Below are 18,925 nucleotides of genomic sequence, written 5' to 3'. Positions count from 1 at the left end.
GTGACCTGTCCAGGGTCACACAGCTAGTGTCTGAAGCTGGATTTGAACTCAGGTTTTCCTGACTCCAGGCCCAGTGCTCAATCCACTGAGCTACCTACTTGGCTCAGTGAATCAATTAGGGTCAAATAAAAGGATTGTTTTGCTGCAAGGAAGACCCGGATGAAATGATGTGACATAAACTTGTGATTGACCCAGTCAGCGCTGTTATGTGATTTTCTCCAGGTTCTTTCAGTTGCATGTGAGTCCCTATTGGTAATGGGGACTCCTTGGAACACAAAAGGTCCTTAATAAATGCCTGTTTTTTGATTAATTCCCTTTACACAGAGAACACTGTTTTATCACCATACTATTATCCTTAAAGCCAGGCATCTTGAACAAAATGCATTCACTCAATAATGTTATCTTTATAAATTTATAGTTGTACATTTGAATGCAAAACAAATGTATTCTAAGTAATTTGTGTCTGCAACCAGTCTTTGGTTATTTGTTGGTGTGTTGGGTTATTTTTCAGTTGTGTCCGAGTCTTTATGACCCCATTTGGGGTTTTCTTGGCAAAAATCCTGGAGTGGTCTGCCATTTCCTTCTCCAGCTCATTTTCCAGATGAGGAAAGGCAGTCCTTCCTATTAAGGAGCTTACATTCTAAAGAGGGAGATAGCACATATACCTCCGAGACATGTTAACTGTGCTATGGATAGATGTAAGTATGTATGTCTTGGTGTCTCATGCCACTCTCTAAGACTATTGATTACAAATTAACTGACAGTCTTCATCAGTGGGAAGGTGTTTCCAAATTGCAAGTAGTCCACACTGAAGAAATGAGAAATTCTTTTATCTCTCTTATTCCCTGAAAAGCATGGGGATTACCAGGGGAGCATAATATATGATCTGTATCTTTTCAGAGCTTACTATTTGGATAGGGACATAAGAAATATTCATAAGAAAAAAAATACTACAGTACAAGGCTGTGTATAGTTAGGGCCAAATGAGTGGGATAGACCCCTTGACCTTACCTCTTTCCTTTTACTGACCACAACTTTCCATTTTCAAGCTTGCTAACATTTCCAAGAGAGAGTACACAGGGGTTAGGAGAGAATGGAAAATACAGACCAATCAATTTTGCTAATTGTTAGCAGCTATGACAAAATGGTTGGTGTGGGAGAAGGTTGCAGCTATGGGCTTAAATGAGGTTTTAGGGTTATCTGTGAATTCCAATTACTCTTTGCTCTTTCCCATTACATAAACAATTGACAGTTGACTACATATTTATGCCATGTTTGTATTTTTCTGTCCTTTCACCCCACTTAACTGTAAGATTTTTGAGCAGTGACCATAGTTAACCCAAAATTGTTTAATCTCTTCATGTGTAGGATAGTGCTAGTGCTTAGTATATGTGTATTGATTACCAGTGTAATGATGGAAATTAAAATTGTTATCTCTCCTTCACATGATTTTCAGGAAATTGAGGGGTAAGTGGGAAGTTCATAGAGTTTACAGTAGGATTGGAAGGGGCCTTAGAGACTGTTTGGTCCAACCCTCTCATTTTACAGATGAGGAAACCAAGAACCAAAGGGGTTAAGCTACTTGACTAAGGTCACATAGGTAGTAAGTGATAGAACTAAGATTTGAAATCAGCTTTTAATTCTACATCTAGTACCCTTTCCAATGTGCCATTCAATGTCCCTATGGGACCAGTGGTTTCCCCTTTTATATTACTTGATCACAGCATCGAAGAGCCAGCAGAAACAAACCCAAAAGTTCCCAAACAAACCCCAAACCTGGTTCTAAACGCCTAACAAGATCCTAAGTATGAGTGATTTAGTTTGTCCTTCTGCTTTCCAAAGGTCATGATCCCCACTTTGGATGCCACAGATGTCATAAATATCTTGTAGTTGTTTCCAGCTAACAAGTTGCCTGTCATTGGTTCAAGTCTTCCTTATGTGATAATTTATACAGCGATTCAAGAACACATATGCTATGCTTTATACCCAAGAATAACGTGAGATAGAACTATATGATGGTGTTATTTCTTTATTAAAGGGAAAAAAGAGAACATAACAGAGTATTTTGAGAACTAGCCTTGGATTCAGGACAACCCATGTTTAAGTTCTTCCCTTGATACAGGTTCTGAGAATGCAAAGGGACTTTGGCAACCAACTAGTTGTGAAAGATTGATCCCCACTATGATATATCTAACCAGCTTAACTACTGCTTGAAGACTTCTAAGGAGGAGGAGCCAGCACAAATATTAGCTGTATGACCGTGAGCAAGTCACTTAATCTCTCAGGACCCCAGGCAACTCTCTTTAAGATTATAAATTGCTTGAAATCTATGATGTTATGATCTAAGTTGCTGATGAGTTACCAATTGTCACCAGTGGAGAGAGTTTCCATACCGGGAGTTCCCTACACTGATAAAATCATAATTCTGGACCAATAAAATGGGTGGGGGGAGGCTGGTGGCACAGAAAAGAAAACAATTTATAATATTTTGATTTCTTTATTCCTAGGTTTTTATGTTTCTCCAGGCAATAAAACTGGCTGCCTGCCATGCTCATGCCATACAGCTGGTGCAGTTCATCAGGTCTGTAATAGCCTAACTGGTCAGTGCATTTGCCAAGATGCTTCTATTATTGGACAGAGGTGTGACCATTGCAAGGACCATTATTTTGGGTTTGATCCTCTGGCTGGGAGGTAAACATCTATTAGTTTTAATAATTAAATGTTTCTGATTTAATTATCTTGGCAATTACCTCTGCTTGCTAACTTTGAAATCTTTATTGGCAGCCTCAAAACATTTCCTCTAAAAGGTAAACCTTTCAATTTACTCACATGCTTATATTTCTGTCTCTTTGACCTCTGCTTCTGATGTTAAATATGTCACAGGGCTCTCTGCATGTTTCCTGAGGCAGTTGCTTTAAAAAATGATTGGTGTTAAATAAGACTATTTTCTGAAGCTTGGGGTTTTACTGTGAAGTTTTGGTCCCCCTCCCCCCTTTTTACAGAAATTCCCAAATGTCAGCCTCTTAAAACTCCAACACTCAGAACTATTGGGTGCTGAAAGACCGTCACTCCCTATTATCACTATAGATTCCCTGAACTTATTTCCTATCATCTCATGCTGACTGCTTTGGTGTTTTTCCTGTTTCTCCTAGAGGTTTAAATTCTAGCAGATGAGCATGCCTGTTTTTTCTACAGTATTATTTTTTTTTTTACCAGTGAGCTATTTTTTTTTCAGTCTATAAGGTATAGACTAGAAATAAATTAAGCATTTTCTGAAGCTTCATTAACTCTTTTGAATCTGGTATATTTGGCTTCCTCTGCCTTTAAACAGATATTTATACTGTATTAATTTGCACTCGTTTGTGTGCTGTTAAAAATGGGTCCTTACAGCATTTCTATGTGTATTTATCTGATTTCCCCCATAAGATTATAAGCTCCTCCAAGGTAGGAACTGTGACTTCTATTTCTTTGTTATTCCCATCCCCATGCAGCTACGAAGGTGCTCTACACCCAGCAGGCTTTCAGGATATGCACACACATATATTGCTGGCTGACTGACTAACCCCTAAATTAGTACATAGTCCACTGCTGATTATTCAAGGGTTTGTAGATTATCCAAGCTCTTTTCATCTTCTCATTTCCCTCCTGCTGCCTGCCTTTTGGCCATGCCAATACTCATTAACACCTCTATTAGAGTGTGGACAGGGTAAATACAAGCTGAAAATCTAGCTGGTAAATGAGGGAAAATGTATGCCCTCCCTATGGGTAGGGGAAGGTGGTGTGGACACTCGCATTGTTTCTCCAAGACTCAAACCCATGTTTTTATCTTTTTTTGGCAAGGTGGGTATCAGTAGTGTAGTAGGTGGGGCAGCGGCTTTTGCAATCAGGAAGATGTGGGTTTGAATCTCACCTCAGACATAACTTTGCTGTGTGACCCTAGCAACTAGCTTAACCTTTCTGGTTCTCAGTTTCCTTATCTGTTACTTGAAGATGTTGAATTTGTTGACCTCTCAGGTCCTTTCTGTCTCTCAATCTATGATCTTAAGGATGTATGGTAGGGGGAGTGGAGACAGAGGAAGAAATAGAAAGGAATTGAGGAGTAGGTTGGAATGGTGAGATTACCTTTGCACTCCCCACCATCCCTTTTCAAAACTTCTCCATACTTTGTATTTTCATTATGGGAGAAAAATCCCTCTATTATGGCTAACAGAATCAGCAAGGTGAGTACACTGGAGATTTCTTTCTCCTCTAAGACATAGTGCCATGTTGTATCCCCTTGAGCTGAGGAGGAAAATGAAGCTGTGGTGCCCTTGTGTCACCAAAGGATATAAGCATGATCGTGCTTTTGTAAAACTCGACATATGGAATGTGTGTGCATCTGGAATGACTCCCCTACTGAAGGGTAACTGATGATTTCTGGTTTTTCTTTCCTCTTTAGCACTGATCATCATTACAAAGGAAATTCCTTAGCATGAAAGGTCAATAGGGAATCTGGAAGTAGGACCCTGAGAAAAGACTCGATTTATTCTTTCTCTTATAGTTGGAAAATGATAAAAATTCATTTTATCTTTACGGTGTCTTTTTTTCATTTCTTGAAAGATGTGGAAATCTCCCTGATGACTTCTGGTTGTTATTGTACATATGCCATTTACTGTTTCAAAATACTCTTAAGCTTTAGTGCAGAAATAGCTATAAATATGGGGAACTATCAAATATGTGGTTATCTCTTTTGGGCTGAGGGAAGAATATCCACATATCTCAGGAAATTTATATAGTTACATAGCAAGAGAAAATTTAGGCCTGGGACTTGACTTAAACTCATGTATTGAGTCATTGTATTCTTTTGTTTGGGAGAAAAAAATCGCATACCCATCTGCCCTTCCTATTGAAGTATGCTGAGCATCCCCTAAAGACCCTCCACTAGTTTTCACAGGTGTCATTTCTTCTTGCTCTCCCTCATGTTCCCTTCATTTTATTCAGTTATATCTTATGTTTTTCCTTTTGTTCCTTTCTTCTATATTCCTCTCATGCTCCCTAGAGCCAAAACAAGTTCCTTCTACCCAGTCTGACAAACCACCTGTGTTTTTCTTCTTCAGTAGTTCATTCTTCAAAAGACACCTAACAGAACAATGGGAGAGGGGTAGAGATGCCCACAAACTGATCTAAGACTAAAATGCCCTCCATTTATTTCTGACACATGAAATAAACACAACTAAAATCAGCACAGAAAACAGTGAAGCAAAACAATTGGTCCGTTGAAAATCACTGTAATATAAAAGTAAATAGAATTTGACCCTCAAATAATGGAATACAAAAGGAACCAGGTTCAACAACTTTCCCACAATTGTCAACTTACAGTTAAGATCCATATTTAACACATTGAATTTACTAATGCTATCTTCACTTGCCCTGTGACAATAATTTCTGTCTTGGATTCTCAGCCTGGCACATAGGGTACTTACTAAATGCTTATTGACTGACTAAGCACACCTTCCCTATTCTGTATAATCCAGCATATTTTCCCCATATTATACTTGTCCATATCATACTCTAAACTCCAAACAGATATGCCATCTCTGTCAGTCGCTGAATGTTTATTAAACACCTGCTATCTGCTAGGCACTGTGCTAAGTGCTAGGGATTAAAAAAAAGAGGCAAAAGACAGTTCCTGCTTTCAAGAAGCTCACAATCTAACTGGGTAATTAACAAGCAAATGTACCAACAAAGTATATACAAGGTCAATAGGAAATATGTAACCAAGGAAAGGCACTAGAATTAAGAGCAGTTGGGAAAGGCTTACTGTAGAAGATGATATTTTAGCTGGGACTTGAAGGAAGCCTGGGAGGTCATTAGGCAGAGACAAACAGGCAAGTGTGGCCCAGGCATAAAAGACAGCCAGAGAAAATGCCTGGATCTTATTTTGTCTTATTCCCTATGTCCTCCAAAATTAAATAGAAAATTCTCTGTCTTTGAAAGCCCTTCATAACCTGGCTCTTCAATCTTCTTTACTATCCAGTGGTACTGGCCTTTTCACTGTTCCTTGAATATAATCTCCTGCCTCCGTGCATCTTGCCTGGTTGTTCCCCATGGAATTCTCTACCTCCTTGTCTCTGCCTCCTGGCATTCCTGTTTTCCTTTAAGTCTCAACTATAATCTCACATTCTGCAAGAAGTCTTTCTCAGACCTCCTTCCTTGATTTTGGTCTCTTCCTTTTAAGATTAGTCCCATTTTATGCTACGTATATCTAGTTCATATGTTGTTTGTATGTAACCTTGACTGTGAGTTCCTTGAAAGCTCAGAGATAATACTTGTAAAAAATGGCTAGCAAAGTGTTGGGCACATAATAGGCACCACCACCACCACCACCACCACCACCACTACTACTACCACTGCCACTACTACTACTACTACTTCGAGGAAGGACTGTTTGTTTTCCTTTGTATCCTCAGTGATTAACATAATTCCTGACACATAATAGGTGCTTAATAAATACTCATTGACTTAGTCTTAAATTCCTTATGTTGAAAACTAGTTATTCTGCTTATTATCAGCAGAATTGTATCTGTAACTTATTTTTTTTCCCTTGAACCCTCAATCGAGGACAGCCAGACTCCAGGCTATACATGGAATCTATATAACTTACTTCAAACTTTTAAGACTTTAAATCAATCCATAAGATCACAGAATCATCATTAAAGCTAAAAGGGTATGTACAGGCAACCTACTTCAACCCCCTCATTTTGCGGATGTGAAAATTGAAGTCCCAAGAGGTGGAGTGATTTTCCCAAGGTAACATGGGAAATTGGTGGCAGAGGCAGATTTAAAACCTAAGATCGTATTACCCCAAATCTGGCATTGTTTCCACTATACTAAAAATAATTATTGAGCACAGTCAGGAACTGTGCTTAGTGCTAGGGATACAAAACCCCAAAGAAGAACAGTCACTGCCCTCAAGGCACTAGCATTCCCCTGGGATGAATGCAAAGGAAATCTTGTGTGTGACCCAAAAAATTTGGGAGGGCACTTTTGCCCTTCTTTTTATATGTGAACATTTTAATATGACATTTGGTCATGTGTAGAGATGACATGCAAAATTCAAATTGTGCTCAGTTGGAGTTTTCTGTCAGAACTAGATCACTGAAAGAAGTAAATTAGAATAAAGTAGTCAGATACATTTCTTGTCAACTTGTCTCTTTTTATAATATGGTAATAGAAAATATTGGGGAAAAAGTGATAATTTCAATACAGATTTGGGAACTTTTTATATTCTCAGTTGCTCCCCAAAGGATATAGGGCATTCTGCCCAATACCTTAGTCCGTTCTCCTTAGAGCACTTAGCTGAGATCTTTATGGAACCATAGGTTTAGAGATTGAAGGGACCTTAGAGGTAATTTAGAAAAATTATACATCTGCAGCTGGGAGGGACCTCAGTGGCCATCTTGTTCATATAATTTTACAGATAGGGAAACTAGGGCACAGAAAGGTTAAGTGATTTGCCCAAGGTCATATAGATAGTAGATAGTAAAGCTGGGATTCAAATCTAAGTCTGCAAACTTCCAGCAGCTTCCCCACCCCCCACCCTGCCTCCCACCTTGTTTCCATCAGGTTAGGATTTGTGGGTCAAAACTTAGAGCTTCTTCTATAGTGCCCCATGACGTTTTGCTCCAGGTACCCAGTTTTGTGAAGATTGTCTTAATTTATGAACCCCTCAATCAGGTTCGGAGGGCTTATGATTGTAAGAGTGGAAGCTTGAGGGTGCACCGGGACTGAAATAAAGCTTTTGCGTACCCTTGGCAAATTTGAAAAATTGTACCCTTTTGTATTTGAAGATTCCACACTTTTGTGTTATTGTCCAGGGGAAACTTGGAGACTTCATTGGGCAACATGTGGGGCTTGTCTGATCACACAACAAACATTGACAGAAGATGTGCTTTTATAAAAAAAAAAGTTTGCATGCTGAGTTCGAATCCCAGCCCTACTGCTTGCTGCTTCTGTAACCTTGATCAAGTCCCTTTTCAACTCACTGATCTTTAATGTCCCTTTCAGTCAGCCATTCAATTAATAAAAGAGCATTTATTAAGTGTGCCAAGTCCTGCTGTACCCTAGGGACACAAAAAAAGGCATAACTAGTGTGCCTTCCCTCAAAGAGATCACTTTCTAATGGAGTGATACACACACACAACTATGTATATACAAGATATACCATGTAAATGGGAGGTAATCTCTGAGAGAAGCATTTGTATTAAGGGGGACTTGGAAAGACCTCTTGGAGAAAGTTGAGATTGAGTTGAGTCTTGAAGGAAATCAAGGAAGCCATTATCCACTGGAAAATGGCCTCCATGGCTGAAAGGCATGGAATGAGAGAGAAGTGACCTAGTCTAGTGACCTAGAAGATAAACTAGCCAGGGAGGTAGTCTCCTCTTGCTTGCCCTCTACTCATAGGTTCACATATTTAGAGCTGGAAGAGACCTTAGCATCTATCTAATTCAACTCTTTCATTGGGATGAAGACCTGAGACCCAAATAGGTTAATTGACTTGCCCAAGGTCATTTGTAGGGAGTAAGTTGGAGAACTAGGATTTAATCCCAGGACCTTTGACTCTAAATCCAATGCTTTTTTTTCATTATTTCTGTTTTCAAAAACAAAGCTTCTGTCAACAAACTGTATTTTTCCAATGCATCTTTTTTTTTTCCTAATGGAGGTATTACTCTAATAATAGTAAACAGGTTCTGACTCCCTTTCTGTTTGCACACCTGAGTCAGGGGAAGGGGAGGAAGCTCTTGAGAGAGGAAAATATATGAGATTTGTGATCTCAAAAACAGAGGCAAATTAACTGTTTTCCCATTTGTATCTCAGGCAACGTTGAGTTACATAGGGGTCCAAACAGAGCTATAATGGTCATGATTGCTGGCCAAGATTAGCAATGCTTTACTCCTGTTTTGTTTACTGTAATGAACTGGTCAATAAACATCACAAATTGTTTATCTATATAAATCTTGACAGATTACTGTTTATGAAATCCATTTAGCAAGTGAGGTTTTCCCATAAGGATGAAAAATGAAGATTTTAAACAGATTGTGGGAGAAGCTTGAGCCGTACCTAGAGAGTCAATGTAATAAAGGTTTCTTTATATTAATATTACAAAAACCATTTATCCTGGCAAAATCAATATTGCAATTCATCTTAGTTTGGTTTTTCTCTTTCCAAGTTGAAAATGTCTTTTCTTTTATTATATATAATTCTGTTTTAATAAATGTGAGATATATCTCATTTAGGAGGAGCTCTTGAGGAGGAAGCATTTATAAAATGACATGAAAGTTGTAGCTTATTTGGTAAACAGTCCTAGAGAATGTAGAAAATTACATTTGTGGGTCTGTGAAATTTGGAGGCATCATTGTACTTAAATCTTAATCATCAAGACCTCCCCCATGATCTTTACTTTAGAGGAACAAACAACTGCCTTTAGAGTAACAAACAACTGCCTTTAGAGTGGATCCAATCTAAAGGTTCCTGTCAGGCAGAATTCCCACCAACCAAAAGCAACCAATTATCACAAGAGTCAGGCTTCTGCCTGGATGAGGGGCTATAAAGGCACAGTCATTTTTAATTACTCAAAATATAGTATGCTTTCATGAGAAGGGATTTATTTAGTTTGGGCCTGGAGGTTAATATCCCATGGATATTGATTGAGTGACAGTGAAGTTAGATGAGTAGTAGTTGGCTGGGAGAGAAGGGAGCTGCATCAAGGAAAGGAACAATGTTAGACACTGGGAACCATTACTGTAAATGTACTGTATGTGAAATAAGTTTGATTGTCTCATGAGTGAATGGGAATGAAAACTGAAATACTCAGGAGACCCTTATTTGTAAGTGGTGCAGTAAAATAATTGTTGCAAGAGCAGAAGCTTGTCTCTCAATGTTTATGAGTGTCACCATAACATCAACGCCCCCACATACACACAAACCATATATGCTAAGTAACAGCGTGAAATGAAATTAAGGACAAATAAAACATCTTTGTCTCCCCCAGGATTCTTCAATCTTATTTTTTTAAAGGGCAGTTTTCTTTAGCTGTGGAAATAACTAAATAGCATAAGCAAAACTCACTATATGAAAGGGGGATTTTGAGGTTATATGTATAGATGAAAGAGTATAGTACAGGTTTTTGAAAAGGAAAAACAACATGTCCTTTTCTCTCCCTTTTTCTAAAAGAGAGGGCAAACTAGAGTATAGTGGTTTCCAAGAGAGAATGTACTTTATTTATTCCCAAAGGGATATTAGTCCATAAAACAAATTTGCAGTTTATTTTGCAGCTTTAGCTTTTATCAGCCTTTTTAAGGGTGTTGAATGATTACCCAGGAGATCACACAATCAGAGTTGCAGTGGGGAGAGGAACTCTAATAAAGAAAGACCTTTGATGGATAGAAAAGATAGGGGAATGATATCCTTAAACTTGTTTTAAATGTGCCACACGAAGAGCCCTGTGTTAAAGGTGGTCTTTAGTCATACGCAATTTTTTTGTTCTTAATAATTTGTGGTGCCAAAATTGCTTATGCTAATCAATGCCATTGCCGTGGGCTAATTGTTAGAGTAATTCTTTTTGGAGGTAACACGTTTCAGTTCCTATCATAGTTAATAAAATGCCAGTGTAATAATTTTCATGAGCAAATCTGAGGCTCAGAAATTGCAGATGCATAGTCGATAGTTTGTTCCCTAATATTTTCTTCACTGGTTATAGTTCCTGTATAGTCATTGATCTCAAACTACTACTAACTACAAACTACTACTACTACTACATGGTATGTCTTATTATATTCACTGGGCAGAACTGAAAATATGGTATCTGATATTATTTCAGTGGCCTGAACTAAGTTTCCCAGACTTATGTGTCAGGAACAGGGCCTGGTTAAGCTTTGGAGAACGTTCTCCTCTCCCCTCCTTTTTTTTTCCTTTTAAATTTATTTATTTTTAGTTTACAACATTCAGTTCCACAAGTTTTTGAGTTCCAAATTTTCTCCCTCTCCTCCCCCACCCCCACCATGATGGCATGTAGCCCGATACAGGTTCTACATATACCTTCACATTAAACATATTTTCACAATGGTCAAGTTGTAAGGAAGAATTATAATCAGTAGGATGAACCACGAGAAAGAAGAAACAAAACAAAATAAAAAAAGCAAATAGTTTGCTTTAATCTGCATTCAGATTCTGTAATTCTTTCTCTGGATGTGTCACCTCTCTTCACTCAAGAGAAGGTAACTGACTTGGACTTAATTTTGAAGGTAACTTGACTCAAGTAAAGGTAATTTTACTTGGGGAAACCTGAGAATATATATGCCCAGTAACCCCTAGTATCTGATACAGACCTGAAAAGTGCATTCATTCTATATCTTAGTATTTTCATAGCATTATGGATCTTGACCTGGAAGGGATCTTTCAGGTCATTGATTCCAGCTCCCTCATTTAATGCATGAGGAAGCTGAAATTGAAGAGACAGGTTTTGAACCTGGGTCTTTCGCCTCCAGCCTTTCCCTTCTACCACACTGTATTCTTCCTTCCACCCTTAGCTAAGTAACAACAAAAAGTAGTCTAGAATTTAATTCTTAAATGAGTAGAACAGATACCAAGTCATCAGATCATAGATTATGATCACAAACCAGAATAATAGATTTAGAGTTGGAAGAGATTTTGTTGTTCTTTATCTTGTAGAGGCTCTTCGTGACCCCATTTGGGGTTTTCTTGGCAGAGATACTGGAGTGGTTTGCTGTTACTTTCTTCAGCTCATTTGACTAATGAGGAAACCTGGGGCAAACAAGGTTAAATGATTTGCCCAGGGTCATACCATCAGTGAGTGTCTGAGGCTGTATTTGAACTCAGGAAGGTGAGTCTTCCTGACTAGGCCCAGCACTCTATCCACAGTTCCACCTAGCTACCCAGAAGATATCTTATTATGCCATCAAGTCTGAGGTAAGATTCGAACTCTTGTCTTGCTATTAAATACAGCAACTAGCTTCTTCTTAAAATTTTATTAAAAGGAGGAAAACAAAATCAAGACCCTTGAATGAAAAACCATTAGCTCCAAAGATGCATAATAATTTCTAAATCACAGTTCTGAAAAGGAGGGCTTCTCAGACAGGTTCTTTGTCCCCATAGTCTGTTTTCTACCATGATGTTCTCTGAAGGTCAAAGTGATGGGGAATGGGATAATTTTGTTCTTCTTCTTGAGACTCTAGCTTCCTGCCATATTTTATGGATCTCTAGCTCTATAGTCCTTTTTTTTAGGTTGATTGAGGACAATTATCTATAGTTTTCCGGTTTTTCAGTGCTATCTTCCCCATACAAAATGAAGACAAAACTTTTGTGCCCTTTTCCTGTCTCTGAGACCTACTATTAAGTTTTCTTTCTTTCCTCTAGCCTCCAACTCTCACTAACCCCCATCCCCCATTAGTTAGCACTGAGCCTTCATACAAGCTTACATTTATTCTTCCTAGTCACTCACCTGAGGGAGAGAAGGGAAGAAAATAATACAGCATTTGATGCATAAAGGGGAAAACCACTTCCTTCAGACAAGTTCCACCCCAATGTCTTATCACAGTGTTGAGGTAACCCTGGGTTCCTGAAGGCTATTCAGTAGAGTACAAGGTTGGCAATCATATGAAGTTGGAAGTCTTTGAGAAAGGGCTTAGTGATAAATTGTCTGACTGCCAGCCTAGGACCCAACTAGCCAAGTTTGAGAGGCTCATCACCAGAAGGTTGTTCTCCAGGTGATGAAGATTTTTGGCAATCAGAACTCATGAATGTCTGGAGGCCTTGTGATTCATATTGGTGGAGTGGGGTGCTCAGTGATTAAATTATAGATTCTTGAAGAATATCAAGGAAAAATATTGGAAAACTTAGATTTGGATTCCCCTTGGATCATAATAAAAGAAGATTTTAGACTTGGCTCTGGAGACTTTCTCTTCAAGGAACTCTTCTTCAACAATTCAACCCTTTGTTGCCTGCATATTTAGGCCCTACTGTCTGATTTGGGGCATTTTTTTTACAGCTACTATCAGTTTGGGGCAATGTGGCATAATGAAAACAGGGTAATGTCTGGAGTCAGGAAGACCTGCCTTTGACCCTTAAGAGTTGTGTGACCCTGGACAAACGATGTAACCTTTATGTGCCTCAGTGCAGATAAAAGTGTCTATAGTACTTACCCCACAAGGTTGTTGTAAAGCCCAAATAAGATAGTGTATGTAAAACATTTTTAAATGTTTAACAACTATTCGTTATCATCAGTTAGTATCTGCCCAGGGAATGCCAATCCTGATATTAACTTGTCAAACAACATTCTGACTCTTATGACTTTTAAAAAAAGTCATGCATCATTCTAAAGATAAATCGGTTAATTCATTCATCCATTCAATGTATTGAGCCTGCTATCTGTAAAACATTGCTTTAGTGGCTATATAATGTAGCATACTAGAAAGAGCTGATTTTGAAGTAAGGAAACCTGAATTTGAATCCTAGCTCTTTCATTTAGTTGCTGTGTGACCATTGACAAGTCATATAAATTCTACATGCCTCAGTTTCTTTGTTTGGAAATGGGAGCCCTTACTATTTGCTCTATCTACTTTAAAGAGTTGTTGTAACTCTTTTTTGTAAATTCAAAAGCACTTTATTGATACAGATTATTAATGAAAAGCAGTCCTTGATCCCAAAGATTTTCTAATCTAGTTATGGTTTTTGAATCATGCACTGCTCTTTGGAATGCATGTGCCAGGGTTCTGCATGGGTACGAACATTTAAAAGTTAGTTATAGCATTGAAAAAAATTAAATAAGCCATTAGCTAATGAAGGAATTCCTTAAATTTAATTTAAATGATTGTTGTTCAGTCATATCAGTCATATCCAATTCTTTTTGTCAAAGATAATGGAGGGGTTTGCCATTTCCTTCTCCAGCTCATTTTACAGAGGAGGAAACTGAGGTAAACAGGGTTAAGTTACTTGCCCATCGTCATATAGCTAGTAAGTGTCTGAGACCAGATTGGAACTCAGGAAGATAAGTCTTCCTAATTTTAGGCCAGGCCCTCTATCCAGTGTGTCACCTATCTGCCCAAGTTTAGATTATATCAACTGCCTTTAATCAACTCAGAGAATATTGATTATGTTTGTAAGACAACGTGCTCTCCTCTCTTGTACATAAAATATTGGATTGTTCTTCTGGTTCCCAGAGAGGAGGAGATAGAAAGATGGTGCTGTTGTCTCTACCATATCATGCAATAAAATTAAAAAGCCCTGAAGAAGCTGTTCCCACAGTGCTTAACACAATGCTTCACACATCAAAAGAACTTAATAATTTTTTGCTGGCTGGATTTGGCTTGAAAAGGGTGCATTAAAAAGACTTTCAGTATCATCTAGATGGACAATCAGTCAAAAAGCAGTTATCAGGCTCTTGCTATAGTCTAGGCTCTGTGTTAAGTGCTAGATACAAAGAAAGGCAGAAAAGTCCCTGCCCTCAAGGAGCTTTTGATCTTTTTCCTCTCCTTTGAGTGATGAGGGCATGCCAATACCAGGGCTTGTATTATAGAAAAAAGTTTGTGGCTTGACTTGAATCATGTGGAGGCTATTATTTTTCTTGTTATTTTCCTGAGATAAGAGATTATTTAGTATTGTCAAAGCCTTCATATTTATTAAATTTATGTTTATCAGGAATCTTAAATAACAAAAAAACTAACAATGCTATTTTTAAAATGACTGCATCTTTTTTTTTTGAGTGTAAAAGACAAACCAAAAATCAGAAATTTATTCAACTTATCAGTGTTCAAAATTTGTCATGGGATTATTATTAAAGTTCGGCCCAGTCTCCTACAGCTATAATATACTCCTGCAAAATGATAATTAGTGATGAATGTAAGTAGTCCTTATATGTTTTCTGAATACCAAAGATTTAAATTTGCTCCCTAAATTTTGAGTATGAAATGCATTTATTGTATCCTATTTCTTTGAAAATTAATAATCCACATAGAATATATTTGATAACTCAGAATTCCATTCCTCAAACATTTTAGAAAAATAGGCCTTTACTGCACAAAATAAACCATGAAAATTCAAGTATGTTAAAATACTGGAAACGTTTAAAGCCATTTTCTCTGAAAACAATCCAGTGCTTTTTTAAAAAAGAAACTAGAGAAATCCAGAATTAGAAGGGCTCTTTGCTATCTGGGAAGCGCAAATCTCTCGCCCTTAATGAGTAGTTATCTAACTCCCACTTATAGAACTCTACAGTGATGGAGAACTCACCACCTTCTTAGCCAACCATTTCACTAATGGATACATTCAGCAGTTAGGAAAGTCTGTTACTTATCTAAACTAAAATCTGCCTCTTTGTAACTTGTACTAATTGGTCTTAGCTCTCCCCTGAGGCCAACCAAAACAAATCTCATCCCTTTTCCACAAGACAATCCTACAAATACTTGAAGACGGTTGACATATTTCTTCTTATGTCAGGAGATTGAAAGCAGTGGGCTTGGGGAATAGAGAAATATCCAAGTTACTCTAACTTGCTGCCTGAAGAGAAAATTCCCTCAGTACCTCTCACTGTTACAGGAGCAGCTGATGAGGAAGGAGGTTGACAGTGAAGCTATTTTCATCAGTGTATTTAGGAATGCCAAGGTATTTAGGAAGCCTGTTGACCTGTGAATGGTGGTATATGAATGAACTTGACGTTTATTTGGTAGTGAGGTAGTTTGGTGGGTGGAGAGTACAATGGTACTTGAACGTTGGTGTTTCTCAGGGGTTGGTGAAAGTTTGAGGAGAGATCTATAAGAGACCAGAAATGCACAACAATTCTATTGTGGTATGCTGATTCTTGCTTCTTCCTGCATCGTTTTGTGTCATGAGATTATGTTCATATGTGAATCGGTCTGGGTTCTTGACTTGGTGGCTCTCGTCCTATATATAGAAAAACAAGTGCTAATGAACTATGAAATACATTCCAGTAAAAACCTTCCACCAGATTTGTATCCATCCATAACCATTGCTATATGGTTTCCATTGTTCAACCAGAGGCAATCCACCGAACTGCACCAGCCCATTTCTTATCCATGTGAATATAATAGGATTAGAATTTAGAACTTGAATGGGGCCAGCTAGTATAATCCCCTGATTTTTATAGATGAGGATATTGGAGTTGCTAAGCTAACTGCTGAATATCATGCAGATATTAAATAGCATAGTCAAGATTTAAATCCAAGGACTCTGACTCTACTTCCATTTCTGTTTCCGTCGTACTATATTATGTTCCCTTTCTATCAGAGAGGTTTGTCAAAGGCTGATTTTAATATGTCTGCAGCATTCTTTTGTTTCTATAAGTTTAGTGTAACTGTATTAAAAGGATCATGGGACCATAGATTTAGAGCTAGAAGGGGATCTTATTCTAGGTCATCTAGTCCAATTCTTTCATTTTACTCTTCATTCCAATGACACTGGCTTCCTGGCTGTCCCATAAACAAGATGCTCCTGTGGGTATTTTTATAGACTGTCCCCCATTCCCAGAATGCTCTCCCCCCTTAACTCCAAACACTGACCTCCCTGGCTTTCTTTAAGGCCCAACTAAAAATACTGCCTTCTACAGGAAGCCTTTCCCAAACATTCTTATTTCCAGTGCCTTCCCTCTTTTAGTTATTCCCTATTTTTCCTGTATATAGGTTGTTTCTCCATATTTATTTCCTTTTTGTCTCACCTATTAGTGAACTCTTTGAGTGCAGGTGTTGTCTTTTAAAGCCTTAGCACAGTGTCTGGCACATAGTAGGCACTTAACAAATATATATTTATTGATTTTGCAGGTAAGTCTTTTGTGAGAGAGCTAGTCTCTCTTAATAGAATACCGCTGAGTAGATTATTATATTAGATGCTTTGGAAGAGTGCAAAAAAAGAGAATTAGAAGACACAGCTCCTGTAACAAGAACTTTAGTTAAGTCAGGAAAGATTTTGTGAGGGAGGTGTGAGCAAGATTTTGAGTCACTCGGGTTGCATTTATCAATTCTTTATCTCATGGGAAAAATGGGTTATCTTACCCTATGAAGCTTTTGGTCTACTCTAAATGACATTTAACATAGGTGATCAAGTCTAATGTTCTTGTCCTTTGATGGTTTATTTATTTTATTTACAGATGCCACCCATGCAATTGTCATCTCCCTGGAGCCTTGAATGGAAGTTGTCATCCGGTCACTGGTCAATGTTTCTGTAAACAGTTTGTAACTGGCTTAAAGTGTGATGATTGTGTTCCTGGTGCAAGTCATTTGGATATTCAAAACCTATTTGGTTGTAGCAAAAGTAAGTGCATGGGGCCTAAAAGATGCACTGAGTTTTTTTTTTTAAATTGACACATGCAAGTCATGTTTCTTCACTAAGAACTGAGGAGAAAAGTTGGATTTGTTTTGAATTCGGGGGAAATATAGGTGAAAGACAAAGATCATTTATCAAAGGGAGTCATGGGACCTACTTTTCTGGATCTGGTTATCCTCATCTAGAGTTAATGGTTTGAGTATGATCTTGCCTATAAAGAAAAGAATTGACTCTATTCCCTTACAATCACGATTCCTTTCAGCCCTCTAATTCCATGACAAATGGAAGATTTCTTCTTATCCCTGTCAAGTTCTTATATCACTACCTTCTTCAAAGGTGAAGATGTATTTATAGGATGTATTTATATGGATGCCTGATGGGTAGCATCCATATTGTGTGACACATATTGTTCCATATGGCCTCTTGAGACATCTATAAGTACTCATGCTAGGAAATGTCCCAATTGATAGCAGATCATCACAAGCCAGTGGGTTGTTGTGCCACCTGTACACTTGAGGGTAAGGAAGAAATGAGTCAGTAAGTATCACCCCCATGGCAACCATGGTGAATCTGGAGTGGAGGCAAGACTGAATGGTCAGTCTGCCTTTGTATCTTGTTTAATGAATAATAACTACAATTCCTGACATCCATAGTGCTTTAAGGCTTAAAAAATGCTTGGTACACATTTTCTTACTTGATTCTTCTAACAGTCCTGGGAGGTAGTTGCCATAGGTAATATCAATACCAATAATAAAGATAATTATTATTCTCATTTTGAGAAGCTGTATGGTTTAGACTCTGGTGGATAGAGAGCTGGTCTTGGAGCCAGGAAGACCTGGATTCCAGTGTTGCATATGACAGTTACCAGCTGTGTGACCCTGGGGAAGCTGCCTACCCTCTCAGGGACTTCAGCAACTCCTTCAGACTGGGAGTAGCTGCATAGAAGGTGGTGACCTTTATTGGTAACAATGACACATCACAGCTCTAATTCCAACTCTTTTTTTTCCATTTTCCAGACAAAGAAACTGAGGCTTAGAGACATTAAGGTACCTACTACCTACTAGTATTGTAGGAAGGAGATCAAGTTTCCCTCCTGACTTCTGTTATGCTATTCAGCCTCAAGTTTACTCAAAAGGAAAGGAAGGAAACAAGCATTTATTTAGTGGCCAAAACGTGCTAGACATTTTACAAATAACTTCTTTTTTTATCCTCACAAGCACACTGGGAGATTAGTACGATTATTATCCTCATTTTACAGTTGAGGAAGCTGAGGCAAACAGAGGTTAGGTGACTTGCCCAGGGTCACATGGCTAGTAAGTATCAGAAGCTGCATTTGGACTAAGGTCTTCCTAACTCCAGTGCACCAGAATGCTCATGCCACAATGTTTTGCCTGCACATTTTAAGGCATGTTATGTGAAAAGCACCATTGTGAATGTCTATGTTTTTATGTGGTCACAAATGGGAAATTATTCTATTCAATGACTCTGCTTATTAATATAGCATCTAGGTCATAGTGGGCAAGTAACAAATTTCTGTTCATTGTAATTGATTAAACATATAGGCTGATGTTAAAACTCAAAGGGACTTCAGAGA

The 18,925-nt window shown here is 38.1% G+C and overlaps 1 protein-coding gene across 1 annotated transcript in view; it reads left to right on the top strand.

Annotated features, from left to right (window-relative positions):
- The window catches only part of USH2A (usherin), a 991,863-nt gene that overhangs the window by 181,941 nt on the left and 790,997 nt on the right, over window positions 1-18,925 (top strand). The window contains exons 13-14 of the mRNA XM_036755334.1: window positions 2,508-2,691; window positions 17,156-17,319. Coding sequence (XP_036611229.1) covers window positions 2,508-2,691; window positions 17,156-17,319 — 348 coding nt within the window. The remainder of the gene's footprint in view (window positions 1-2,507; window positions 2,692-17,155; window positions 17,320-18,925) is intronic.

Source organism: Trichosurus vulpecula, chromosome 4 (assembly GCF_011100635.1).
Source record: "Trichosurus vulpecula isolate mTriVul1 chromosome 4, mTriVul1.pri, whole genome shotgun sequence".
Lineage (NCBI taxonomy): Eukaryota > Metazoa > Chordata > Mammalia > Diprotodontia > Phalangeridae > Trichosurus > Trichosurus vulpecula.
Note: the sequence above shows the minus strand (reverse complement) of the source record. Positions and strands in the feature narration are given on the sequence as shown.